The sequence below is a fragment of the Miniopterus schreibersii genome, assembly GCF_964146895.1.
Source record: "Miniopterus schreibersii genome assembly, chromosome: 11".
NCBI lineage: Eukaryota > Metazoa > Chordata > Mammalia > Chiroptera > Miniopteridae > Miniopterus > Miniopterus schreibersii.
The window spans coordinates 7858031-7885943 of NC_138111.1; the positions used below are offsets into that span (position 1 = coordinate 7858031).

General features: G+C 54.9%; 1 protein-coding gene across 3 annotated transcripts in view; it reads right to left on the reverse strand.

Moving 5' to 3' along the window:
- NEK6 (NIMA related kinase 6) overlaps window positions 1-27913 on the reverse strand; it is a 69120-nt gene that overhangs the window by 30112 nt on the left and 11095 nt on the right. For all 3 annotated transcript variants that reach the window (XM_081150950.1, XM_081150949.1, XM_081150951.1), the window contains exon 2: window positions 3998-4116. In XM_081150950.1, coding sequence (XP_081007076.1) covers window positions 3998-4087 — 90 coding nt within the window. In that variant the 5' untranslated portion in view covers window positions 4088-4116. The remainder of the gene's footprint in view (window positions 1-3997; window positions 4117-27913) is intronic.

Here is a 27913-nt window from a genome sequence, read left to right on the forward strand (position 1 = left end):
GGCAAGCTATTTATCTCAGTGTCCCCCTCTGCACAATGAAGTTCGGAATAAGCCCTGCTTCTTCTATGAGTTGGTAAAAGGACGGAACAAGGTAAGTGCCAGGCGTCACACTGTTGGCGCAACCACCACCACGACTGTCTCAACCTGGACACCTACACGCAGTCAGTTCCACGGGAACAGCCAACAAGATGCCCAAAGCATGGAAGGCACCGGATAGCAAGACCCAAAGTCATCTTAATTGTAGTGGCTCCCAGGCTGATCCTCATTAACTGAGCTCAGAGAGAACTGAGCTTAATTAAACATACGGATGAGAGACTATGGAACCAGCTCCAACTGACTGACAAGCAAAGACTTGAAGGGCGAAGCCACCCAGGGCACCAGCTGCCACCCAGAACACCGGACACATCCCGGCCTTCCCTCTCATCCCTTCCGTTACCAAGAGCACTTGGTTTTCCCCTTCAGTTTCTGAAATCTTCCCTCCTGCGTCGGCCTGTTTAAGGCTAAGGCATCATCTCACCTGGGTGCGGGCAGGAGCCTCCCCGCCTCCTCCTATTTCCACCTTTCAGGTGCCTCGAGCCTCAGCTACCAGCGATCTAAAGCCCAAACCCCGTCAACTTCAAACCCATAATGGGCTCTCCATCTGCTGCAGAGTCAATTCCAAATGTCACGGCGTGGATTCCAGGCCGTGGCTAAATACCGGCCATTCGACTTCATCTAGGCACCGGGATTCAAACCCTTATCTAACCCGACTGGTCCTGCACCTTCCTCTCCCTGGAGTGTGCAGACCTAAGGCAAAAATAAGATGAGCACTTGCTGAATTTACAACAAAGCAAACACTTCTGGCATTTTAATGGCTGTCAATATTCGGTCATTAAATCTTATCTAAGTACCATCGCTGGCTTGGGAAGATTTTCCTGAAGATTTGGACCTGTGCAGGGCAGTGCTTATCTCCTGCAGAGGCAGGCACGTTCCTCTGTCTCTGAGTAGTGCTCAATACAACAGGACTTGGCACAGCCCAAGCAGGTTTGCAGAGACTTTCCAGATGGAAGACACATCAGCCAGGACTTTCTCAGACAAGAACACTTTTCTTGGAAATTCATGTGGTACTTACTGGGTCAGCTGAGCGTTTCATTTCACTCCTGATGAAAACGCTTTGTAGCAACTTGGTAAAACCATAAAACATAAGGCATATTAAGCTCTTTTTCTCGAATTCATTCATTCATTCATTCATTCATTCATTCATTCATTCAAAACCTCAATAAAAGCAGGCATGCTCAGCTTTCCCAAATACATATGAATTTCACATATGATTCTGCCAGGCTCAGCAAACATATTTTCATATGCTGACAGCTCTCAGAGCTAGAAAGTTCCTTGAAATGAACAAACCATGTGCCTTGGGCATAGAAGGTTAACAAAACCAGAGTGCTAAATTGTTCTCGCTATACTGGGGGTTATTTCCAGCTCTGGGCTCTTTAGCCGTGAAAACGAAAATAAATTTTAAACTATCAGAATATGATCAATCCTTAACACCCACGATGCTGGATACCACATTGGACTTTTAAAGTATACCATCTCACTTAGTCCTCATGGCCCCATTTTACAGATGAGGAAACTGAGGCTCAGAGAGGTCACTTACCAATGTCACCTGACTGGTGAGGGATGGAGTTGAGAACTGAACCCAGCCTGGGCCAGGGTACAGCATTCTTGCCATTGTGGAGCCTGGCTCCTTCCTCTAAGAATGATTTCAGGGAAACACCAATGCCTCCTGCCATAAAGCAAAATGCCCCTGCCATCAATTTCAAATGTTTCTATGTCCTAAAATAGGCAAGATTCAGGCCCTGATATCTCCCCCGATGGTGTTTAAATACCAGACAAGGAGACAGAAAGTGCCTGACTGTACTTCATTCAAGTGCCTGACCAACCTGCCGCAGTCCCAGCAGCAACACCACTGTGCATGGTTCTGCAAACCTGGCCAGATGCTGGCAGGACCGGGGCATCTTCACCATCAGCTGCTAGCCAATGCTGAGTAATCTTATCTAATTACACTTAACTATGTCATTACCACTCCAACATGTGCGACGAGATGCCATGGACGTTGCCGCTGCCGCAGCCCAGCGCGTCCTCTCCTTGTTCGTGAAATAATTACGGGGCTCTCTCCTCTGCCAAATGAGGCTGTAATTAACCCTAATTGCTCAAAATGCAACTGGCTAATTCTGGGAGATTAATCAAGGGGGACTCGATTGTTAGTGAATGACTTAATATGACAAATTGCTACATTACCCGAGGAGGCCCCACTGCCCCCAGCCATCATTGAGATGTCCTGGTGGACTCTGGACCAGCAGTGTCCACAGGCTGCCCAGCTTTCTGGGATCTGCCTCCTCAAATTCCATTTAGGAAATGGGCCCCTGCATCTCAGCCAGTAACAGAAATGGGGAGTATAAATAGCATAGATGCCTTCGGACCCTCGTGCGCTTGTGTGCTGTGTGCACCCATGTGCATGCGTCCACATACACTCACACATGGTTTCTCCTAGTTCATATGTCGCTTCTGTGTGAATCTATTATAGAGGCGCCTTCTCTGGGGCTGATGCAGCCCACGCCAGGGAGCATGGCTTGAGGAGAGCTCAGGGCAGGAGGATTTCAGAGTCACCTGCCTTGCTGGCCAGGCACCTTTGTGCAGTGTCCAACCTGTACAACTGTACATGGCAACCCTGCCCAACAGGCCAAACCCCAGTGCACCCGAAGTCCTCTAACAGGAACTAGGTGGTTAGAAGCTGTGACAATCCTTTCATGGATCAGAAAGGTAGCTGCCTCTGAGTCTCCCCTAATTTAGGTCTCACAGTCCTGGGACAAAAGTCAACCCTAAACAATTACTTTTCACCATTCCAGGCTGCCCACAGGACACCACAGCATCTGGCCCCAGCTGCGCTGCCCAAGCCCTCGGTCCCCTCCAGGCCTGTGCACACCACTTCCTCCAGAAAGCCTCTCTGGCTTTGGGTCAGATGCCTTGTTGGAGCCTCACTGGCTCCCGAGTTTTTCCTGCATTCTTTCCTGTCTGTCCCTCCCGTGAGACTGTGTGCTCGCTCAAAGCAGATGTGGGTCTGTGCCACACACGGTCATGCCCTGGGTGTGTGCACAACACGTATCTGCAGTGCGTTAATTCAGCAGGCGCCTGGCCTGGGATGGTGTGACTGGCAAAGCCCCACTCCAGAGGGTTCTTTATCCAGGAAGGGAAGGCAACCCAGAAGCCAGCCCCCCCGTGGAATGTGATCATGGATGTGACCCGGTGCCTGTGCACAGGTGGGGAGGCAGCACAGAGGAGGAGCTGGGTGGAGCAGGAAAACTCCCCAGAAGCAGCGGCGTTTGGACTGAGGCTTGGAGGAGCTCACTCCAGGCCCAGGGAACAGCATGGGGTGTGTGAGCAGCTCAGTACCCGCAAAGCTGCCTTCAGAAAAGCTGCAAAAGTCTGCCTGGCTCTCCCAGGTCTACAGGGAGGGTGAGGCAGGTGGAAGGAAAACTGGTGATTCGGAGCTTTGCTGGTTCTGGATAAAGAGGCTGGAGGGGGCCAGAACATAGTTCTGATCAGAAAGAAGGCTAACTTCAGCCCAGAGTAAGGAAGTTCTTTCTGACCCCAAGTTCACCCTGCCCATTCCCCTGCATCCTCCTTTCTCTTCGGGGCTTCCACAACTCTCTCTGTATCCATCCTTCTCAGCAACGCTGATCCGCAGAGGTGAGGCTGTTCCATTCATATGGAAACACCCGGGGCAGGACCAGGGCCTGGCATCCCACCCAGGGTCCAGCAGAGAGAGGCTTCTCCAGGTGTTGCTGAATGAAATGAAGGACCAACTAGGTCAGGCAGTGAGCTCTGCTCCCATCACTGGAAGAGTACAAGGAGAGGCTCTGTCTCCAGGTGCCCCTGTGGGCCAGGATGAAGCAGCCTCAGGGGTCAATGTTCCTGGGGAACTCTAAGGCCCTGCAGACAGAGGAAAAGGGCTTACCTGTGGGTCAGGAGGGTGCGCGGGCCCCGGGGTGTGGCAGAGGTTGTTCGGGCTCCCTCCGTGGGGCATGTGGCTGGGCTGTCCTGCCATCCTGCATGCCAGCCTCACAAGGGCACGGGCTGCAAAAGAAAACGAGGGCTTTCTTATATACTTGCCTGTTCATTCCCCCCTCCTGATGGCCCTTGGACATTGGAAGTACTTTTACTGGCCCCATTTTACAGATGTGTGAGTTGAGGTGCAGAGCACTTAAGTACCTTGCCACGGTCGCTTAGCTCAGAAGTGGCAGGGCTAAGACTCGAATCCCTGCATGATACATTTTCCCTCCATGATACTGTCCTGACTAGTTTGCTAGGATTATCCCCAATGGATAGAGGGGAAACTGAGGCTCTGTGCAGGGAAAAGTCTAAAGGTGGCCCCCAGCCAGCAAGGGAAGCACCAGATTCAATCCCACTGGTGCCAGACTCCAAAGCCTTGCTCTTTTCCACATCACTGTCCTCCATGCCTCTTGGGGGACAGTTCTATACCCCTGTCTCCCAATATCGCCCCACATCAACCCAGGCTGACAGCCTGGGTGATCAGGAGAGGCAGACTTTGAGTCAGACCACAAGCAGCACTGCAGGAACGACCCCACGTCCCCATCCTTGCTGGGCCCTGTGCACCAAACACTGGAAGGCCAAGGCCACAGGTCCCACTCACAGTCCTAAACAAGCCTATGGGCACAAGGGAGCAACCCCCTCAACCTCCAGGGCTTGTCACATCAGAGGTTCCCAGAGAGTCAGGATGCTAGTCACCAGTTGTCATAGTAACTGCAGCAGCTGTCCCTGATTAAATGCCATCACGTGCCCAGGCCTGTGCTAAAGGCCGTACGAGTATCACTCCCAATGTCACTTCCACTCCCAGTGTCACAGGCAGCCTCTGCCAGCCCTGCAGCAGACAAGAACCTCTGGGGCAGGGACCAAGGCTCAGGCATGGAGAAAAAGCTGTATGGCCCCAGGAGGGCACAGCCCGGCCACATGACCCTCCTGGCTGCAAGGAAGCAGCCTGCTCCTCGGGAGGTCAGGCCGTCCTTCACCCACAAGCATTTCTGCAGCACTGCCGAGTCCAGGGCCACGCTTCCTGTGTCCTAAGGCAGGCCCAGCTCTGCCCTCACACACCTTTAATCTGTGTTTTGGGGTAAAACTGCTCTCCGGTATGCAAAGGAGAGGCCACATGGAGCAGGCGGCACAGAGTGCAGGTCCACCCAACTCAGGCAGGCAGGGAGCCCCGGGCGAGGAGCGTCCTGCTGAGCATGACTCCGCCCCTGCGGTCTCCTGTCTCTGAAGTTGCCCCAGTTCAACCAGTTTTCACCTCCGCACTCAGCACTTTATGTGGCTCATCCTAATGTACACAGATAAAGGTAGATCTTTTGCTGTCTCTTTTTTCTCTTATCTCAAATCAGTGTCAGGTCTAGGGCACTGTGACCGCTATGCTTGTTTTTGGAGGCCCGTCCCCCCCCACTCCTGCCACTCCCTGGTCAGCTGGGCCTCCAGTGCCTGGGCCCTCCTCCCAAAGCCCTGCTCCTCTGCATGGGCCATTGAGGCCACTTCCTGAAATGCAGATGGGACCACAGTCCCCTTAGCATCTGCCCACCATCTGTGCCTGAGCTTCCGCACTGGAGCACCACCCCTAGGTGACACGTGAGAACCTGGGTACAAAAAGCCCCAGGATAAACAGATAAACGCGAGCAGCTTCCCGAGGCAGCACTGTTACTCAGGGGGGAAATGTGTGCAACAATAAACTGGATACAGAGGGAACAGAATGTAAAATGCGCATGAATTTTAAGATAAAACCCAAGACTCCTGCAGGCTCTGCAGCTGCTTCGGGCTGCACCCCCAGACCCCTCGGGGTGACATGTTCACCGTCCTCTGCCCTTAGGGGGACCTCTGGGAAAGGCGGGGGAACTGTCTTCAGCAGGAAGGTTCTGTCTTTATTGCAGAGGCACTGGCATGGCCCACGGCGCATCGCTCACCTGCCCACCTGCTCACGGGCTTCACGTGCACCAGGCACTAAGGGGAAGTCCCGGCTTCCCCTTCCCTTGTCATCCCACCTCACACAGCCTCTTGTGGCCAGCCAGCCTGGGTTTGTATGGTGACCCTGTCACTCCCAGCTGGGACCCTGGGCAAGTCACACTGGTCAGAAATCTAGGAGGTATCTGCAAAGGCCATTCCCCATGTCCCACACGGCATTCCCACATCTGAGCTCAGGGGCACAATCTGCATGCCCTCAGGAGCTTCTCAGGGCTGCCCTGCTCCTCACACAGGAGCATCGTGAGGGCCCCCACCCAGGCCTCATAAGAAATAATAGTAACGATAAACCAACAATCATATGCACTCACTATGCTGGGCCCTGCTCCCTACACTTCAGCTCTATTAGCCCATCTCATTTTAACTATTCCATGAAACAGCGTCTTTTACTGTTCCATTTTACAGATGAGAAAACTGAAGCACAGGGAAGCTAAGAGATTTGCCCAGATCACACAGATCACAGGTAAAGGAGCCAGGATTTGAACCCACAAAGGCATCTCTGCCCAAAACCTCCATGGTGCACTCCTCACAGCTCTTCCCAACATCATCTTCCCTCCTAGAGGCTCCCCAGTGAACAAGGATGGGGCCTGTGCTGCATGGGCCACAAGGAGCCACTTTCCCCCACTAGGGCCCCATGGTCCTTGTCCTCTGGGATGGCACCAAGCTGATGCAGCACAGCCGTCCACACACCCTGTCTGCCAAACCCCTGGGGCTTTGATAAATTACTGTTCCTAAGAGCTAACGGAAGGTACTGCTCCAGGCTCCCCAGTGAGGAGAGGCCTTTGTTCCAGAAAAGCAGCAGCCAAGGAGGACCCTGCAAGTCACAGCCCCCCAAGTGCAAGGGAAGGCCACCACAAAGGGGCAGGGGGCAAGGAGTGAAGGGGGAGGAGGGGGAAGGCAATGAAGGCTCTCTGAGCTTCCAGTGGGCCAGGTCTTTCCCATTCCTCCTGGGGCTGCTGGTAGACCCATCTTACAGATGAGGAATCAGGTTCAGAGGGCAAGCTCAAGGTCATGTCTCAGAGAGCTAAAAAGGGGAGATTTGAACCCAACTCTCACTGAGTCCCAAGCCCCTCCTAGGGCCCAGAGTCTCCAGGGGGGTTGTATTTCAGAGAATTTTCATTCGTTTTGTCTATACTTCAACAGAAACCCGACCCTTTTATCCGAGAAATTTCCTGCTAGAAACTGCTTCTTAGGGGGCTCAGACACAGAAAGATCAAGACAAAGGGGCTTGGAGGAAGGACATGGAGAGCAGGGCAAAGCCCTGCAGTGCACGCCGCGCCGGGTAACACAGGGAGCTGCCTCTCCCCGGGGCTCCTGCCAGCCGCCGAACAATGAGGAACAGGCTGCCAGGCCCAAGTCAGGGGCCAAAAATCCGTGGAATGTGAGACCCAGAGCCGCAGGCCACACTGAGTGCCACCTCAAAGAGGGCTTTTCTTTGCATTTCCAAGGCGCTGTGGACGCAGTGTGGCTTCCCAGCCTAGATTCCTGACCTGTGCGTGTCTACCAGGCTCCCAGGGACCGGATCAGGATGAGCCCAGGGGGTAAGGCGCAGGGCTTATTTGGGACAGACACCTTTAATTACACAGTGTCTCAGTTTCCTCATCTGGAAAATGGGGCTAACAGTAAGATATATCTCTGAGGGTGATTGAGAGGATTAAACACGTTAATAGATGTAAACTCCTTAGAACAGAGCCTGGCACATGCATGGGCCTTGGGAGGCTTTAGCTGCTCCCATTGTCATTAGTACCAACCATCACTGGGCAATGGAGAGTGACAGCCTCCATGTGCCAGGTGTGAGAACTGGGGCTCAGAGAGGAACAGCGGCTTGCCCAGGGTCACACAGCTGGTAGAGATAGAGCCGGGGCTGTTGGACCCCAGGTCATGCTCTGTCCACTGCACTGTGTGGCTTCTTTGGGATGACACTGGAGCAAACACCTTCTTCATCACTTAAGGGAACTGTGGGTACCTTTGCAAAGCCCACTGATATGCCCCTCCCACCTTGGGCTTTGACAAGGCTCTTACTCCTGTAGGGTGTGACCTCAGGGGGATGTGGGGACTTGGGTTTAATCTGGCACTCCTTAGAAGGGATCAGCTCCCACTGGGCAGGGCTCTGAGGTTTCCCAAGTGGCCTTTCTGATTAAGACTTGTCTGACCCTTGCCTTCCAATTTCTGGAAACTTCAGTTAGGGAAAAGCCATGTCCTTCCTTTGTGCCCTGCCAAATGTCACACCTCATGGAGGCTGATGGCTCCTGGGGGCCCTTACCCTCCTAGTGCCAATGATCCAAGATACCAGGAAGGCCCAGGCCAAGGACCTGGCTTGGGGCAGGTCGGGGCACACATGCTTGAGGGTCTGTGTGTGGGGGTCTTCTGGTAGTGCATTATTACACTGTGTGGGCGCAAATATTTGTCACTTTGCTGGCAAACCCTGAGTGGAAAGAGCATGTCCCTGCCCTTCTCTGCACGTGTGCGCACATGAGTGAATGTGGTCAGGGTTCGTCTGCCCAGGCCATGAGCCCAGCAGTTCTCAATCTATCCACTGAGGCAGGGGCATCACTGTCCCTTGTTTGGGGGTGAAGGTGGCGATGGCTGATGTGGCTTCCAGGCTGACTGGTTCTGCCAAGCCCTCCGGAGAACCTCACAGGTTTCCTTGGAGGCTCAGCCTCAGCTGACCACCAGACCTGTACTGGTTTCTCAGAGGAAGGCCCCTTCTCAGTCCTCTCGGCTCAGTGAACAGCTTCACGGGCTGTTTTCCTGAAGCAGAAAACCATCCTCCGACTTCACACTCTCCTATACACACACATGGTTTTCTTTTCTCCCAAATGAGTGACCCAACTCCAGTGCAGGAACCAGGGACTGTTTCCACTTGACCGGCAGGCTCCCGACGACAATGCATAGCTTGGATGTCCGCTGCCTGGGGCCTTCGGCCAGCTGGGAGAGGTGCGATGCCACAGGCCGGCACTGCCCAGCACGCCCCTCCACAGTGATCGAAGGCCCAGCAAGGAGACAAGGCAGCTCACAGCCTGGCCACTGGTGGCGTCAAACCCGACCAGCGTCAGCATCCATCAAGAGCCATACCAAGCAGCCCCCTGAGCTCAGTGACTTGATATCTTCCAAGAAACCCAAGAGGCCATCATCCCCATTTTGCAAATGTGAAAACTGAGGCTCCAAGGAGTCATGGGTGCTATTATCTACATTATGGAAGGAGGAAACGAAAGTTCATACCAGTTAAGTGAGGGGCCCATGGCCACGCAGCAGGCAGTAGGGGAAGTATCACTTGAACCCAAGTCTGTGACCCCCTAGTCCACACGGCCTTGGAAGAGTGAATGAATGCAGCGTGGCCCAGATGTGTGGCTCCAGCTGCTGGGTCCTTCCCCCACCCGGCCTCCCTTATCTTCTGGTCTTGGGATAAGCAGCCGTTACCCATTCATCACTTGACAGGAAGCAGCCAGATCTCAGACCAGAGTCACGGGGGGCTTGGGAGCCGTAGGGGACCAGCCACAGACAGTGTCTGGTTTCCTGACCGGTTGGTGTCCTCTCAGCCCCTACCCCGAAAGCCACATTTGCTGCTCAGATTCCTGGACTCCATGGCCAGCAGGAGCCTGGCTTCTCTAAGACAGGGGACCACAAGCAGCCATGCACAGAGGTCCCTAACCTCTCCTCAGGCAGTGGGTCTCCCTAGTGGGCCCGCAAGACCTGGAGGCCCCAGCTGAGGGGTGATTCAGTGCCCAGCCAGACGACGGGCCTTTCTTCCCACTCAGCTCACTTCCCCAGCGCTACCAGCTCGCCTCGCCTCACCTGTCACCCACCCCTTCTCTCTCCAGAGCTCCAGACCCAACCACCAAAAGCCACAGGCACCAAACACTCACCTGGCCCGAATCGGAGCTTTTGCCTGCCCTTCCCAGGTCCCCATCTCAGCAAAGGGGTTGCCTCTCTGTCTGCCCAGGGATTTGGCAGGAACCCAGGCTCGCCTCACCCCAAGCCTAGCCCTCCCTCACAGTCCACAGCTGGTCTTCATCCAGTCCTACCAATTCTTTCCCCAAATAAGTGTGCATTCACCCAGAGCCCCTGCCCTGTGCTGGCCTGGCTCCTTCCCAGTAGGTCCCTGCAGTCGTCTACTGCTAGATGACCCAGCCTCCAGGCCACCATGCGAAGGGCCCAGCTCCAACACACAAATCTCAACCTGCCGATCCCCATCCAAGCTCCCCAGGAAAGGCCTACATGACTGAGAAGGCGTTGCAAGCTCTGCCCAGCTGGTCTGGGCCTGCCTTCTTGCATCCCCCACTCCCACCTCCCCCAGGCCTTGCACCCAGCCACACAGCCCCCTGTCCCTCCCAGGCCTTTCCACACCAGCCTTTGCCTGGAACCTATGATCTCTCACAGGGCAAAGTCCTACTCATGACCAGATCCTGGGTCCTACTCAGGCTCAGCCGTTGAAGGTGGGGACTGGTCTTAGCAGTCATCTCTATGCCACCAGGGCCATGCCCAAGGCCTGGCACAGAACAGACACTCAGTGGGAGCTGGCTGAGTAAACTTCTGACCAGGGTGGAGACGGCTCTTCCCACCCTCCTGAAGCCCCAGGCAAGAAACCCCTGCCTTCAGGCTCAGGGTCCTGAGGTCTCCAGCCAGGCAGAAATCATCACCAGACCGTTTAAAACATGCCCCCACACACCACAGGGCTTCCCAGAGCCTTTGTAAAATCAGGAGGCTCCTGATTACCTTTCACTTCCTCCTTCTTGGGTAATAAACCCAGTTCTAGAAGAAAAAATGCAGGAGCTGTGAACATTTCTCACTTAAGGGAGCAGTGAGGCGTTTGGTGCCTGTCTGGGAGGCCTGTAGCTCTGGGACCTGGGGAAGGTCAGGACCCATCCTACCCCTTTGAGGAGGAAGACCTGCTGAGCATAGCCTCTGTGCCAGCGAGTTGCATGCAGCACCTCAGCACACTTCTGCCACCATGTCTGCGATGCCCCATTTTACAGAGGAGGAAACTGAGGTGCAGAGAAGTCATGTGACTTGCCAAGCTCAAGCAGCCTGTAAAAGGCAGACCCTGTTTGAACCCAGATTCGACTTTTACAAAGTCTGAGTTTCAATCTCATTTGTCTGGGGTGATCCTTCCAGACCACCATGGAGCTGGGGGAAGCTGGTATCTCACTGCTAGGAGCACTGTACCCCTCAGACAGCCCCACCATCCCCAAAACCCCTGCCTTCCAGGGAAATGAACTTGCTCTCTCTTCAAGGCTTTGGCAGGCTCTGCTTCCCCTGCTTGGAATGAGTTGTCTCCTGGCAAATCTGGTTCCTCCTTCACAGCCCAACCCAGGTACCTCCTCCAAGCAGCCTTCCTGGGCTCCCTCAGACAGTTATTCCCAGCTCTACATCCCTGGTCCCCGTGCTGTCACTGCTTGCTCATGTTTTCCTCTCCCTCAATTGGAGTTTTCTGCAAGGATAGGCACCAAAACACTCACCTTGTGGCACAGAGGGAGGGCCAGGTAAGTGACTGCTGACCAGGTATAGCAACACCAAAAGTCAAGAGGAAGAAGCCAGGGGAGCAGCCCCCAGGGGGCTAGAGGGCTTCGGTGTCTGTAAAAAGCTTGCCCTGGACCTCAGGATAGTATCCATAATCCCATCCAGTTGCCTCTACCCAGGGCAAGTTCTTGAAAGCTTGGCCTCCCCTGATTTTCTCTCCTGCCCCTTTTTTAAGGTTTGAGGAACAGCTATATCTGGTGGGAGAAAGTTCTGTGGTGAACTCACTGCTCAGATATCAGGAAGGGGCCCAGGCAGCCAAAGCCCACTCTGGAGGCAAGTATTGCTTTTCTTGCTTCCCTGATAACTTCCCGAGTTCTGGCAAAGCCCAGGGTCATTCAATGTGACATGCCCCACCAGAGTGGTGGCAAAGGTCATGCCAGGCTGATGGCATTGGCCCAATGGTAGCCCTCACCCGGGGGTGGTCAAGTGGCAGCAGTGGCAGAGGTGCAGCTAGGGTAGGTGCTCTGTCAGCCCAGGCTCCGGAGGCCCCTCGGGCCTGCCTCCCTGTCACTTGCTGGGCACACCCTGCAGAGCAAAGGCAATAGCCCCAGGAGGCAGGAAAGGGTGAGGGGTTCCCCACAGCAGGAGAGGGCAAAGGCAGGTACCTTGCAAAGTGTCTCCTGAGAAGCTTGGTGAAGTTCTGCTCAGCTTGGGGTTAAGTGTGGACTCAGTGCTCCAGGGATCTGGGTGGCCTCTGTGCCAGGGCGGGTGAAAGAAGAGGGGCCAGCCCTGTCTCTGTATGGGACTTCCCCTGCCTGAGACTCCATCCCCAGCCGCAGCCAAAAGGAAACCCCCACCACACGCTGTTCCAAAAATAGCTCCAGCTGCCACCTCTGTGGCAAGTAGAACTTGTCACAGTCCCCAAGGAGTCTGATGCTCACCAGAGACTGGTATCTGATGGCAGGGGCCACTGGACAGTCTTGGAGAGAGTGCGCTTGTATGCCTCAAAGTCGTGGGCTTGGAATGCAACCAGAGTCCACTCTAAGATCATCTAGTCCTGCTCCCCAATTCTACCCACTGGGAAACTGAGACAGGAAGCAAGATTGACCGGCCAGGGCCCAACCTCCTCAACCCGGGTACTCCACTCCCACAGTGTGGTGAAGGGCTTGTCCCCTAGTCTAGTTCTTGCTGTCGCTTTTAAAGCTTAACCTTTCCTAGTCTCTCTTTTGTGAGCAGAACCAAAGATATTTATTGCCAAGATGAACGCCCTGGGTTCAAGATCTGGATATGCCATGTCCCAGTGTGTATGTCCCAGTGTCCTCAAGGGTAAAACAGGGACAAGAATAGTTTGCCCTGCCTCGGGCTGCAGAGGGTTCCTGACGGTATCTGGACCAAAAGTGCTCAGCCTCGGGCTGGCACATAACAGGCACCCCATTAATAGAGCTACTGTGTGATTATTACATCCTTACTGGGGCCCAGGCTCTCCAAAACAAGGAGTGGATCTAGGAACGGGGGCTCAGAGTATTTCCACCTTCCCTTCCTCCCATGTGTCCTTCCCACAGCTTTCTCCGTGCAGGGCCTGTGCTGATAACTGGTGACTCCAGGACACAGATGGAAACCCCTTGCCCTTACAGGGTCTGCAGGAGAGAGCCCTGGGACACAGGGACAGATACCCATCCACAGGCCAGGGAAGAGTGCCTCCGGGAAAAGAACTGACCGACTCCCACCTCAGGCCAGGCCAGGTCACGGCCAGCTTCTCACAACAGGCGGAGTTTGAGATGGCTGAGAGGGATGGGCAGCATTCGGACCAGAGGGGAAGGGAATTCTGGGGTGGACATGGCCGGGTCACAGGCATGGAGGCAGGTGAACCTGCAGGCATGTGGGAGGAAGTCAGGGAAAGCTCCAGGCCAGCAGAGCCCTCCATCTCCAAAAAGAGCTCCCATGGCCAGCCCGGGCCTCCTCCAGAACAAGAGCCACCAATACCCTGGGCAAGTCACCCCCTCGCACCCCATCTGTAGCTCAACCCCTGGGACTGGTACAGGCATATAGCAGCTGAGGCCCCAGAGGACATACAGAGTTGGCACCAGGGCTTGGCCACCTGCCAGCACACCTCTCCCTCCAGCCAGGCACAACTGTCGGGTATATGCAAGGAGCCAGCCCCTGGGGTGGCCGAGGCTGGGCCCAGGCCAGCCATCCACAGGCTTTCAGGCAGACCCCCACCGAGGCCCTGGTGCGTGTGGTAGTCCTCAGGGACTGTCCTCCGTGACCCAGCTACATGGCAGCACCAGCCTCGACTCATGGAGGAGACTCCAGATGGGCTGGTCAGGCCCTTGAGTTGGGCACTTTCTGCCTGAACTGTTTTTCTTTTGCTTCCAGCCTCTTGTCTGCTGGAGAGGAATTCCCTCCACGGCAGAGAAGCGCCTCTGAGGGGCACATGTGCTTGGCCCAGGACAGGGCGCAGCACCCAGGGAAAGCACAGATTCATGCCATGAGCCAGCCCCATGGAGCCTTCCTCTGCCTCCCGGGCCCGAGGTGGCCAGAACCTTGCAGAAGTCCAAGTTTACTCTGACCAGCCTCCGTGCCCTCACATGCACACACGTTTGATGTCAGTCACTCCCTGCTGTCCACCTGGGACACAGAAGAGAGGGCAGAGCTGTGCTGAGGGGTACAGGTGGCACCCAGTCCCCTCCATAGGTGGACTCGCAGGGCCTCTGAGTCACCATGAACCTCCACCACAATACCTGCAGGGCTGAGTGAGGCTCGGTCTGTGGGCCACAGTATATACAAGAGCTCAATAGATGTGGCCGCTGCTACTATTAAGATTACCATTATCATTATAAAAATCCAGTGCTCACTCAACAGCAATATCCCTGCAACAAATATTTCTGGCAACCTGCTGGGCAAATCAGCTGTTACAGTAAGTCTGGTCCTCATTCTCCAGGGGACCCCAATCTCGTGGCCAACCAGGCCCTTGGGCCTGGGGACATGGCAGGAGGTGTCCACGCCCTCTAAGGAAGCTGCTTTCAGGGGATGACAGGAGAGGCCACACGGGCTCCGGCTGCTGGGAAGTGATGGCTGAGCATCTCAAGAAGTGGCAGGGACGGTGAGCCTGAGCTGTCTTCCCCTCCCCCCACTGTCTCAACAAAATAAATCTTGGCCCACGGCTGGCGAGAGACCCTATATATTTACATGACGATCGTGCCTCATGATCACAGGGCCTGAATTTCCGGTAGGCAGCGTGTGGCAAGGATGACAGGGGTCCTAGGAGACCCACTATTTTCTGGCGACTTTTATTGTCCATTATATCCCAGCGTTTACAGGGCTCTGCTCCGGGCCTGGCAGGAATATCGCACACAGCGGGGCTGGCAGACCTTAATATTCCAGTCGAGGGGTTGTAGATCCGTCTTCAGGTCCCATCCCTCCCTCCCAAGTCTTTCTGTGGTACTGAGACCCCAGGGAGCGCCAGGAGCTCTGGTGGGAGAGGGCTGGTTGCCTGAAATCAGGCCCAGTAGGAATATTTGCACCATGGAAACTGGCAAATGCTACAAATGAGAGCTTTGTACAAATCCCTCCTCCACCGGCCCCTCTTCCCTGGGAATTGTTCGTTAACACGTACCAGCAGACCCTGGGGAGAGGTGACCTAGGGGACCATCTGAGCACCTGGAAGGACACATGGACTTTAGAGTAACAAGTGAAACCTGACTTCCTCAACCACTTGCTGTGTGGCCTTAGGGAAGTTGCACTTTTTGAGCCTCAGCTTTCTTATCTGTAAAATGGGGACATACTTGAGCTGCTGGGGTGGTTGTGATGTTACAGAACCTTACGGAAAGTTGCCTGGGTGATGCTTGGTACGTAGCAGGTGCTTAATAAATGATAAACTACTGTCATTCACTCATTCAACACTCACTGGGCACTTACTCTGTACCAGGCACTGTCTGAGTTACAGGGATACAGAAATGCCCCAGGGGATGACAAATACCAGATTCTTCACGTTGGAACAGTTCTTAGTTCTTGGTCGTCTGCAGAGAAGTTTTTACTCTCATTGTCTTACAAAGCCTCATGATAATTCTGAGAGGTGGGCAGAGCAGGAAATACGCCCATTTTTGAGATGAGGAAACGGGGCTCAGGGTGGGTATGACTTGCCCAAGGCCTCTGCCAGGGGGGTAGCAGGCCCACCATGGCACCCATCTCTGACTTCCCAGACCCAGCCAGGCTGGCCCCCCAATGATGTCAGGCTGACCTGAAAGTGAACCTACACAGAGAGGACAGGAGGGCCTGGAGGAAAGAAGACTCTTGGTCTAGGATCCTGGGTTTTAGTCTTGGCTCCATGGCCTCCCTGCTCCAGGCCCTTTCCCTTCTGGGCCCTTGGTTTCCCATCAAAAGGCTGAGAGGGCTACATTCAGGAAGCTGTTGGCCCTGATGGGCAAGGGTCTGTCTCCAGGCTTCCCGGTGTGGCCAAGTGTCTCTCTGTCTCCCACAGTCAGGAAGGCTGCAGGCATATCAACACCTACTGTGCCCCAGCTGGATCCCAGGTGAGCCAGGGCCTCTTGGTCAGGAAGGAAGAGGGGAGTGAGCTGGGGCAAGACTCCTACCCACTTATTTTGAGCTTGCCATACATATCACCCTGCTGGCAGGGCTCATCCACCCATTTCACAGATGAGGGGACTGACGCTCAGAGGGCTGGTGTCCATAGCCTGGGAGCTGGGATTCCTACCTAGGCTGGCAGCCTCCCGAGCTCATGGCTGGGGTACCCAGCAGAGATCAGGAAACCACCAACCCCTCAGTTCTGACACCGAGGAGACCTATAGACATGAACAGTGTCTGAAACAGGAGAGCAAGAAAAGTGTAGACAACTCTGATGACTCAAATAACCTTTGAAACTCGGAGGTAGGAGGAAGCGGGCAGCATTTCTGGTGGGTTTCACCTCACTTCCTAGAAGGATGCGTCACCCACTTTTGTTGAGTCAGCACTTGCCCGGCAGTCAACACAGACCTGTGTTCCGGGTGGCACCTCTCAGTTCGCCTGTCCTCAAAGCAATTTCAGGCTGGGGGCAGGGACCTTTTCATTTCACAAATGAGGCCCAGAAAGGGAGGAGGGTGGTTCGGGGGCCTACACAGCAGGGACCTAGGTCTCCAAAGGTTAATTTTTCTATTTTTGGAGATAGGAAAGGAAGGACCCTCTAGAGATTTAAAAGAAAAAAAAGGGAGGAAAAATAAAAGAACTAGCAGCTGAATGGAAGTGCAGCAAGGCCCCCGGCAGGCCCAAAGAGGTTCCCGAAATTCTGTGCAGTCTGAACTCTCGCTGGCTGAAGGGTCACATGATTTCCTTTGCAAAAGGCAGAGCTGAAAAAGTCTTGACTGAGGGGGAAGAGGGAGAAAGGAAAGGAACATGAGCCTGGCCGCCCCCAGTGGCTTTCTGGGTGACCACAGATGAGTCCTTTGCCCTCTCTGGGCCTCAGCTTATTCCTTTTTAATTTACTGCACATCAAGCTTCACTCTAATGCACGTAAGTGATGTAATCCTCCTTCCTCCTCACAGTACACTATTATCTCCATTTCACAGAGGGGAAAACTGAGGCATAGAAAGGTCAGGCACACTGTCTAGTATAGGTGGGAGAGCTGGGATTTGAAGCTAGGTAGTGTGGGTCCAGCTCACGCTGAGCCACAAGGCCCTCCAGCCTGCGGCAGGCTGATCCCTCGTCCCTAGTGTCCTTCCTGCTCACCAGGGCTTTGCGTCTGTGGCTTGGCTGAGAGCAGGCCTGTTTCTGGAGACACAGAACCATCCTCCTCAACTCTGGCTGCTGCTCCAAGCTGTTGCCTTTTCTGTGAACTGATTTCTTTGGTTTGTTCAGCAGCCTTTATAACCACAGCCGGGAGACCCTCGGGAGAGTCCCAGGTCACAGCAGCCATCGACCCATCTCTTTGAGCCTTGCTGGGAGCCACGAGTCCGAGCAGGGATGGATGGCCCTGCTCTGATGTCCATTTTGGAGTTTTTACTTAGGTCTGCCTCTGGGACCGTGGGAGGGAGACTGCCATTCAGGCGTCCAAGAAAGAGAGAAAAAAATCATCTCTTCATAGCCAGGCAGGGCCTGCTCTGTGGAAAAGATGCTACCAAAGCGTGACATGCAGCCCAGCTGTGCAAGAGATCCCCGAAAGCCTACCCTGGGAACGTCCACGTGGAAGGTTCAAAGGCTTGGGTGGTCACCAAGCCTAGAAAATATGCCTGGATGCTCGTGACACTGCTGAGGGGATACGGTTCTGACCCAAAACCTGGGCTTGTCTTCCAAGCAAAATTCTTCAGACAACAGACATTTTTTGGCTTTAACACAGACTGCTGATCTCTGTTCCACTCTGATCTCTAGAGTAAGGAGTACTCATGCTAAGAGCAGCCCCCATAACACGTGCCCCCACCCCATGCCACGCACTGTACCACGTATTTGGTTCCACCTGCCACTTCCTCAAGGTGGGTGGTACTATTTCCATTTTGCAGATGAGAAAACTGAGGCTCAGTCGTGCACATTTGGCAGAGGGGGGGTTTGAAATCTGGTGCCAGCCTGGGGAGTAGAAAGTGGGGGATGAGCGCCAGTGGAACCTGCTGTCTACACCACTAAGAGGAGCTCTGGGCAGACAGGGAAGCACAGAGAGTTCTGTGGGCAGGTGCATCAGGCCCTGGACGCACATATTCAGCCCCCCACGGGCCCGGAAAGAATTGCAGCCGAGGGACAGGTGGGGAAGAGTTGGCCCACCTGCAGTTAGAACAGCTCCACGAGGCTGCCTCAGTCCTGCCTGTTCAAAGACACTGAAATCCATTCACTGGGAATATGCTGAGCACTCAGAAAACCCCCTAGGCTTCGTTCATATTGTCGAGTCAATGGCAGACAATCATTAAACACGCAATTCCTGGGAGCAGGAGAAACCCTGAATCCATTCATTTGAGGTTTCAAGTCTCACTGGAGACCTCAGAAAGGCCCTGAGGAATCCACCAGTCTACAACCGATATTTGAGGCTCAGGGCAGAGGAGTGATGTGTTTGAGGACATTTGTTCACTCAATCAACAGCGGTGAAAGCAGAGGGCACCCCAGGCAGAGGGCACAGCATGTGCAGACGTCTGAAAGCTAGGCAAGCCCGGCACTACCTGTGGGATAGAGGCCCCAATGACAGCAGTGGGCTCAGGTCTGCAGAGGGGAAGGTTGCTCAGTAGGACCGACAGGGTGCCCTGAGCATGTGCACACAGGGCTGGCAAAGGGTGCAAAGCCAGGGCCAGAACTCAGCTCTCCAGATTCCCCTCCAGTGCACTACTCTGCTTCCCCCTGTACCAAGCCTACGTATAGTTTTACTCAGTGGGTCATGTGATGAATGAAAGCCCCAGACGCAGTTTAGCAGCACCTTTCCTCCATCAATGCTATATGCATACACATGACCCGGCCACCCTGCCCACAGACGGGAGGAAGGAAATGCCTACAGAACCTCCCTCTCAAAGGACCATGCTGGGGCCAAACCTCAGGGGAGCCACATTCCAGGTTCCAAGATACTCTCTTATTCTGTGAGCATTTATCGAGCACCTACTATGTGTGAGGATCACAGTTACAAGCTCTAACTCCTCAGCCGTCCCCTAGTTCTTCTGAGATGGTCAGGGTTGGAATCATGACTCCTATTCCACAGGAGAGAAGTGAGGCTCAGAGAGGCCCTGGGTCCTGCTTACTCAAGATCACTGGCTAGGAGGTGTTGGGGCTAGGATGCTAATCCAGACACCTCTGACCACAGAGCCTTTGCCAAAATAGATAAGGGTCCCTGGGGGACAGAAAGAGCCTGGGACTTTCCCTCCTTCCTGCCCTTTATCCACAAAGCAGGTGGAAAATGCACTGGCAGGAGTCACCGGAATGGCGGGGTCCTGTCATTATGGGAGGGGCTGCTTGTGCCAAGTGTTGAAGGTTCTCAGCCCTCAGCTGTCCTGGCCGCTGCCGCCAAAGGACGAAATGCTGATGGCCTGCATTTAAGAAAAGCGTGCTAACGTGTACCGATCCACTCGTCTTTGGCAGCATGTAAACAAGTCTATGGCACCGAGCGCAGGCAGTGGAGTCAGAGCGCCCTCACCAGATCAGCTCCCTGAGTCTTTGGGTCTATTCAGACCTGGCCTGTGAGGTGACGGCTCTCCCTCCCTGGACTTGGGTCCTTGTGAGCATCTGTCTCCTGCACAGGAACGTTAGCTAGCGCCTTGGGTCCCCTGGTCTGTCCTGTTCAGCCCCAGCCCCGTGCCCGGCACAGAGCATGCCTGATGCAACTGTGCTGCTCACATGCCAGCCTCATCTCCTGGGAACCGCTCTGACCCAACTTAAATGGCCATAGAAACTCCAGTATCCTAATGCTTGGTGACACCCTACCCAGACAGGCCTTTCTCCTCACCTATGGGGTCCCTGCACTGGGTTGAAGAGTGTTCCTATAAAACTCAAGTCTACCTGAAACCTGGGAATGTAGCCTTATTGGAAAATAAGGTCTTTGCAGATGTAATGAAGGTAAGATGAGGTCATACAGGATTAGGGTGGCCCGAATCCAATGACTGGCGTCTTTATAAGAAGGAAACTTGGACATAGAGACACAGGAAGAAGCCCATGTGACAACAGAGGCACAGAGGGGAGTGTTGTATCTACCAGCCAAGCGACGCCAAGGGTTGCTGGCAGCCACCAGAGACTGGGAGAGAGGCCTGGAACAGGATCCCTCAGAGCGTCCTGGGGGAACCCACCCCACTGACATCTTGAGTATGGACTTCTGGCCTCCAGGGCTGTGAGAGAATAAATTTCTGTTGTTTTAAGCCAAGCAGTTTGTGGTACCTTGCTAAGTTGGCCCTAGGAATCTGATCGTCTCCTAGCCCACCCGGAGCCGCCAGCCTACAAGGGCGGCTGCACACTTCACTGAGGACTCCCTCAGGTTTGACTCCTGCTTCTGGGGTGACAGAGGAAGTGAATCGGGGGTTCCGAGCCCTGGGGATTTCACAGGCCCGCCAAGCTTCCCTCAGGTTCTGAAGACCAATATAAAGTCGCTAACTTTTTCTGGATACAAATTTCCATCTATTATCACCATCCTGCATTTGAAGGACACCTGACATAAGAAAGTGGCCGATGTCAGGCCTGTCCTGAAGTTTTCTCCGTTCACCATGGATCGGTGAGACTCTCACACAACCCTGGGGCTGGGCCTGGGCCTGGCACCTGGGAACCAGCAAACTCAAGCTGCTGTGCCCTGCTGGGTGATTTTTTTCAATCCTGGCTGAGAAGAAGCAAGACTGGCCCCTCCATGCTCCTCTGAGTACACGAAAGAGGTTTTTGTCCATCTCGAAAATTTTACCAGTATATTCCAGTTACCTGGTGGGTAATTCCAGTTAATTCCCTGAGGACTGGGTGATCTCCCAGCCTGAGGGAGGGGGCAGGAGGCAAAGAAAGAAAAAATGAAAGGCAGGAGAGGGAGAGAGAAGCACTGACCCTTCTTCTGAAAAGAAAACCAAATTGTGAAATTACACAATGTGCAGACATCGCGGCGGATGACTCCAGCTCCCTTCAAAGACACCTCATAAACCCGCGCCAGCTCGGAGGGAGAGGCCAGATGCCTGGCGTTCGAAACATCTGGCCCTGGCAGCCCGATAACCCACCAGAAGCGGGTCACCCTGAGCTTCGTGGATGTCACACCCACACCTGCCTTGCGGTAAGTGGTGAGGTGTGCTGGGAGAGCCAGCCCAGGGATAAAGATTTGTCTGAGCACGAGGAATGCTTCTTTTCTAGTAGCTCTAGAGCACTGATCCCATCTCAGAGGGGGCCCCAGGCGCTGAGGGACTTTAGCCTGGAGTGCTCAGGCGCATGGCCGTGTAGGGGTGGTCTTGTCGGGACAGTCTCGGGTGCAGGGCAGCAACCCTCTGATGATAAGGTCTAATGCCCTTGCCTTCCAGGGCCAGAGTCCATCGCTCCCTCCCTCCCGCTCTGCACGCCCAGGCCAGGGGCAGGGTGGGCCCCAGTTCTTAGGAAGCCAGGAAACACACTCTTTTCTGGGCTAAATGCCCAGATTCCTGGAGCAGTCACAGGACACGCTTTTTTCTGAGCCGATCCAAAGCCACAAGTGTGGACTGGAAGTTTCTCTGGGCAGTGTGGACCTGCGGGGTCACAGACAGGCACACCTGGGGTTCCAGCCCAAAAGTCAGTCTGTGAGAGGGGCCCTAGCTGGCTCCAACCTCCAGGGCCTGTGCTCTGTGGGCCTCAGTTTCCTTTTAAAGGAAACGGGGGCTCATTCATTCTATCATCATCCATCAAGCATTTCTTGAGGGGCTCACGGAGCCAAGCACTGTCTCAGGCACAAGGCAGAGAAGGCCCTGTGCCCTGAGATGTGGGTGAAGAAAAAGCTGTCGTGAACAGCAAAAAGTGCTGTGCGGGAAACAGAGACAAGGAGCGGGTCACACTGTGCAAATGAGGGGCCCTAGGCAGGCCCTGTGGTGGGCCAGGGTGGAGGCGCGGGGCTAAGCCTGTGGGCACGCGGAACCCAGGCTCCTCTATAACCTCCCTGGCCTTCCCTGGCTCTGTTACAGGGTGGGCAGGGGGCTGTGGGCTGGCCTGGGCTCACCCTCCTGAGAACCTGGCCTCCATGGAAAACGATGTCTGGACGAAGTCTGTGAACAGCCAGCTCATCCGTGGGGTGCTGCCTGCCCACCACACTGCCACATACCAAACCTGGCACTGTGAGCCCCTCCCCCTTGCTGCGTGCCACACCTCAGCTCAAGACAGGCAAATCCCGGTGGGCTGGGGGGCAACTATGACCCCTGCACCCCCCGCAACACAAACCACCTGCCACAGACAGACACAAAAACTGTGAGCTGCTCGTTTTCACGGCTTTGCCTCTGACATCTCCAGATCACTCAATCAATCAATCAATCAGGGGGGAAGAACAGTGACAATCACAGTGACAACACAGCTCGCTCCCCAGGAAGCGCGTCAGAACCCGGGCTCTTGCGGATTAATGAGCCGGCCTGGAAATGGGGGCATAAAGGTATCCGAGCAGACACTTGAATGGCCGGCCAGCTGATGTACCCCCATTAACTCGGGCTTCTCTCATCCCTGGGAGTCAAAACAGCTTCCCTGACGGGGAAGGAAAAATGACTGCAAAATCCGGATTTAGGGAAATAACACATCTGTGGCACTTTTTTCCCTTCCCAAAGCAGTGCTGCAAGCTTTACATATTTTATCACTTACTCTCACACTGTCCCCAGTGAGTGGTAGACGTCGGCTTTGTCACAGGAAATCTGGGAGAGCGGCTGAGGGTGCTGAGGTGAGGGGCCTCCCGCTCTGACACCCAGCAGGAAAGGGCCGGTGGGTGGGGGTGGGAGAAAGCCAAAGGTTCTTTCTGGGTTGAACTGCAGCCGCACGGGCGCCAAGAGGCTCTGGGGGACGCCACACAGGTGTCCACACCGGGGCGTCCTCGCCAGCCTCTGTCTCCTGGCATGAACCCCACCCTCGCCAAACCAGGTTCCACACACGCCACCAGAATGACCTTCCTAAGGCACCTAGCTGTCTACATGCCTCTTCCTCATCAACCTTCAAGGCTCCCAGATAAAGTCATCACTCCTGAGCGTAGCATCCAAGGCCTCCTTACCTGCCTGACCCCAGTCCCAGGGGACACCTGCCATTCGCCACATCAACTCCACAGGGCCTCTTTGTTTCCTGCGCCTGCTGCTTCGCACCTCTGGGCCCCTGCACACACTGTGTACTCCCTCTGGCATGCCCTCTCCACCTGGCTAAATCCTACTGATCATCGAAGGTGGGTGGCAGGGGCAGGTTAGTGACAGGCATCTGGACTGGAGTCCTCGCTCTGTGACTTCCCAGAGCCTCGAGGAGGGGCTCTCCATTCTCAGAGGGCAGCCCAGGAAAACAAACCAACCTCAGAGCTTCCACTTAGGAGCTATGTGATCCTAAGCGAATTTGGAGACTCTCTGGGTTTCTGCTGTTTCATCTGAAAAACGGGCCAAAGACACCCACTCCCAAGACAAACTCAAAGCAGCTGACACTGTGCCAGGCATATGTGAGTGCCCCATAAATGCTGGGTCCCCCTCCTTCCCTGCCTCTGAATCCAAAGGGCCTCTCCTTTCACTGCACACATGACAAGCCCTCTTCAGGAGTGTCAGGAATGGGGCCATCACATGCCCTGTCCACTCTCCTCCAAGAGGTAGGTGTCCCAGAGCGCTCTCAGGGATTTGAGCAAGAAGTGAGATTGTACCCGCCCCGCTGCCCCCTTTCCTCCTTGGCCCAGGCTCCTTAGGCCCAAGGAACCATCCATCTGTAAGAGTTTGGTTTTTCTCTGTCTCTCATTTTTTTTTCTTTCCCCTCTAAGCAAAACTGCTTGGCGGCTGCTCCTGCCTCTGTCCCCAAGGCAGTTCCAAAGGGCCCATCTCATCCTGCAGAAGTGATGACGGTAATTCTGTTAATGGGAAGCAAGACGGATGGTACGAGGTGCCCAAAGTGTACACAGGAGGCCAGCAGAGCCGCCACCCCGGGGGGGAGGGAAGTGTGGATGGAACACACCCTCCTTTGGGGCCTTATTAGGTCTTGAAAGAGCTGCCACACTCGCTAAAACCTGCTTTTGCCAGCAGAAGCCTCATTTTACAAATATACAACAAAAAAAAACCGTAATGGGAAGAAAACCCTGAAGATTACGCTCCCCTGCTGCAGCGGGCGGCAAGCCGGTCTTTAGCCTTGTAGACTCAGGGTTTAAATAAATGGGCCTGAACGCCAGCTCACCATTTTGTGAATGCGGCCATTTCTTTGCCGTTTAGGGACTGTTTGCCAACGGTGGGATGGGATGGCTTTGGGAATATTTTCTTTTAAGAGGCTCGTCTGTCCAGATGCCATATAACCCTATGGCTCTTGCGTCAGTCCCAGGAGGAAACCCTGACACAGCCCCTCCCAGTCACACACCCAAAGGCCCTCATCACACACTCACTTGGCAAGTCTTCTCCTCCCCTGAGAACCATCTCGAAGGCACCTTCACTGTGGAATGGGAGTCCATCTCCACAATTACGAAAAGGGCCCACCTTTCTCTCTAATTCGGGACCAAGCTGCCAAACTGTTCTTTAGGCTTCAGTTTGTCCAAACGCAAAATGAGGGTGGAGGTCAAAGCTGTCACAGAGACAGCTGAGGTGGAATCAGGCTGCCCGGGGCTGTGTGACCCTGGCAAGCTGTGGGGCCTCTCTGAGCCTCAGCCTCCTCACCTCCAAGGCGGGCTAACCCCACCCACCTCACAACCCTGGAGCAACTCAGCTCACGTGGGAAATGGTCACTTCTCAGGCCAATTTTAGCACCCACGGTCTTTCTGTTCTTCTCAGCCACACCCTCCCACAATATCCAGTACCACCCTGACACATAGTAGGTGCTTGTTCAGCATAGGCTCTGTGAGCAGAACCTGTGGACTTTTTGATGTTTAGAAAAACAAAAACATCCATTCACACTGGAGCAGGTTGGTTTAGGCTGCGTGCTCTGGGAGCTGAAGGCCTGGGTTCATAAACCTGGCTCGGCGACAAACCTAATGTGCGCCCTTGAACAAATGACCCAGCCCTCGCTCAGCTTCCCTTTCCTGGTCTAGGACTAATAGAACCTGGTCACAGGGTCACTGAGAGGAGTGATTATAGGTGGCCAGGGACTTCCCAGTTGGCTCTGGTGACCAGCAGCCTTGCGAGTGAGCAGCTGAGTCTTGGGAGAACCTGAGAAAAACTTCCCCATTCACACTGGGGAAACCACTTTCTCAAACACACCTGAGGCAAAGGAAGCCCGAGGAGGCCGTCCCAGGCCCCTTGGAAGAGCTGGGGCCTTTAACAACAGGCACATGTGAAATCCCCAGCAACTGCCCCTGGAGGGAAGAAAGACACGGGTGGGGGGGGGGCATCACTCCAACAGGCAGCCCGAGACAGCGGTGCCCGCTCACGCCACATCCCAGTCCATCTGTCTGCAACACTCTCACCAGCGACACTGAACACACTTTATTCCCTCTGGCTTACGATCGCCCTCCCGCCAGAGCGCCAGCTCCAGCCTGTGGCCTCTGTTCATCATGCATCCAGAACAGTGCCCCTCCACTGCATGAATGAGCAAGCAAAGCAGGGAGGGGATGACTGCCTTGGGGAGGGCGGCTCTGGGCTGTGATTTCCAATGTGTCCCAGTGTGGGGAGGTGCTCCTGAGCACCAGGGTGCCACCAAGCTGCAATCCTCACTCCACACAGTGTCATTTATTACCAGCACAATAAGGGCCGCCAGTTGCTGAATGCCTGTGGTGCTCATGCGTAACTTACTGATCATGAAAACTGCCCCCAGGCAGGAACTGAGAATGCCCCTCACTTTGCAAGTGAGAAAACTGAGGGCCTCAGTGGGAAGTGACAAGTCAAGGGGACAGGTGAGCAAAAGGTAGAAGTGTGACGCGAATCCAGGTGTGTCTCACCTCACTGCCTCCTCCATCTCCAGGCCTGAGCGTGGCCACAGGGCCGGCTGGACGTTGGAGGAGTACAGCTGGACCTGGAGGCTCGGGACTGCTCCCTGCCAAGAAGGGTGATTGCTCAGAGGCAGCGGCTGAACTCTGGCTCCTGTCCTGTCCCCATGCACGTGCAGCAGACAGTGGGGGCAGAAGGCTCAGCCAGGCAGTGACCCTAGCCACCTAGCCATGCCTGGGATTGTGCAAAGGGCACTGGTTTGGGGGGTCACTCAGGCCTGGGTTCAAATCTCAGTTTTCACACTCTGGCTTGTATCTTTGGACCAGTGGCTTCATTCTCTGAACCTCAGTTATCCTCATCTGAAAAATGGGGTCAGCCCAAAGTTGTGAGGATTAACCCAGATAGAGCCCTTGGCCAGGTCCCTGAGGCACAGCAGTTATCAAATAACAAGCACAGCTGACTCTCCAGAGCCTCCCTCATTGTGTTTTCCAGAGTAGCCAGACATCCACATCCGGTGGCTGCTGGACTCCCAATTTCAGGGCTGGGAACAGCGTGGGTGGCTGGTGGAATCCGAGCCCCCCGCCCTCTGTGATCTCCAGGGAACCACCTGCTTGGCATTCTTCCCAAGCGAACAGGTCAGCTACCTTGTCATTTGATTTCTGACCCTTGTCACTCAAGGACGGGAAGTCAGAGGGGATGGGTCTGTCAATGCAGTAACATCCGGCAACGACGTGAGGGGTTGAACCAGAAGGGCATTTCCAAGGAGGCCCATGCTCATGGCGTGTCCTTGGCACGAGGGCCTGGGTGAGGAGGGAGACCGGCTGACGGTGGTCACATCCTGGGCCAGTGGTCTGCAGACAGTGCTTCAGCAGCACGTTTCCTTCAAATAAGATCTGGCTCCGAGCCCATGGAGAGGCCGGATACAGGGGCCGTGCGCTCTGTGAAATGTAGGTGTTGCTAGGAGGAGGCACAGCCCTCCTGTCAGGGCCAACTTCACGTGCAAGTGACCAGTGTAGTCACCCTCAGAAGGGAGCCCCGTGCTTGGGGTTTCATGGTTTGTGGTCACTGTCTTGAAGGTCCTCACTCTGTCCTCAAACTTTCAAGTGAAGTCTGGTGGAACGATGGAGCCTGTGCTGGCAGCTGGAGCCCCGGCTCGCACGTGGCCGGCCTTCCCCAGGGCAGGTTCTCAGCTGCTCGCTCCCCCCACCCCACTCCAGTAAGCTCTGCCGCCCTCCATCCTCGGCAGGGGCACCAGTGCAGGCGTGGGGAGGGTTAGGGTCAGGCGACCTCACACCCAGCTGCAGGGTGGGGGCGCCAGGTACCTTCTAAGGTCTGCAGTTGCCCCATGAGTGTCCCTGTGCCCAAGGGAGCGTGGCATTAAATAGCTAATTAAAAAAATGACAGGCGGAGAGATAGCGAAGGGAAGGAAAACCCCTTTTCCCTACTTTTTGAACAAACGGACCTGCATTTCCACCCTGTACTGGGCTGAAACAGTCACACCCCCTCCCCCCCAGCGGCTTCTTAGAACTCAGGCCTCCCCTGCCCACGGGTCTTGTTCTTTGAACCCCTATGGTTGGTCATTTATTCTATCTTGTGGGCCAGGCCTAGTTTCCGGGGCTGGAGATGTGACAATCAACCAGGACTCAGCGGCGTGATAAATGGGCAGGACTGGGGTAGCAGCGTCAGGTGGGGGGAAACAGTCCAGCAGAGCATCAGGGAGAGCATGAAGGGCACAGCTACTCTGCCTGGTACACTCAGGCTGCTTGGGAAGGCAGGGACCTCGGAAGGCAGGGACCTCGGAAGGCAGGGACCTCGGAAGGCAGGGACTTCGGAGTCGACTCTGGGGGACGCAGGAGCCCCTCATCTGTAAGGTGGGGTGCTGGAGCCTGAAGTGGCCACTGTGTCTGAGTATCCCCAGCCCTGGATACACTGCAGGGAGATGGTACAACACA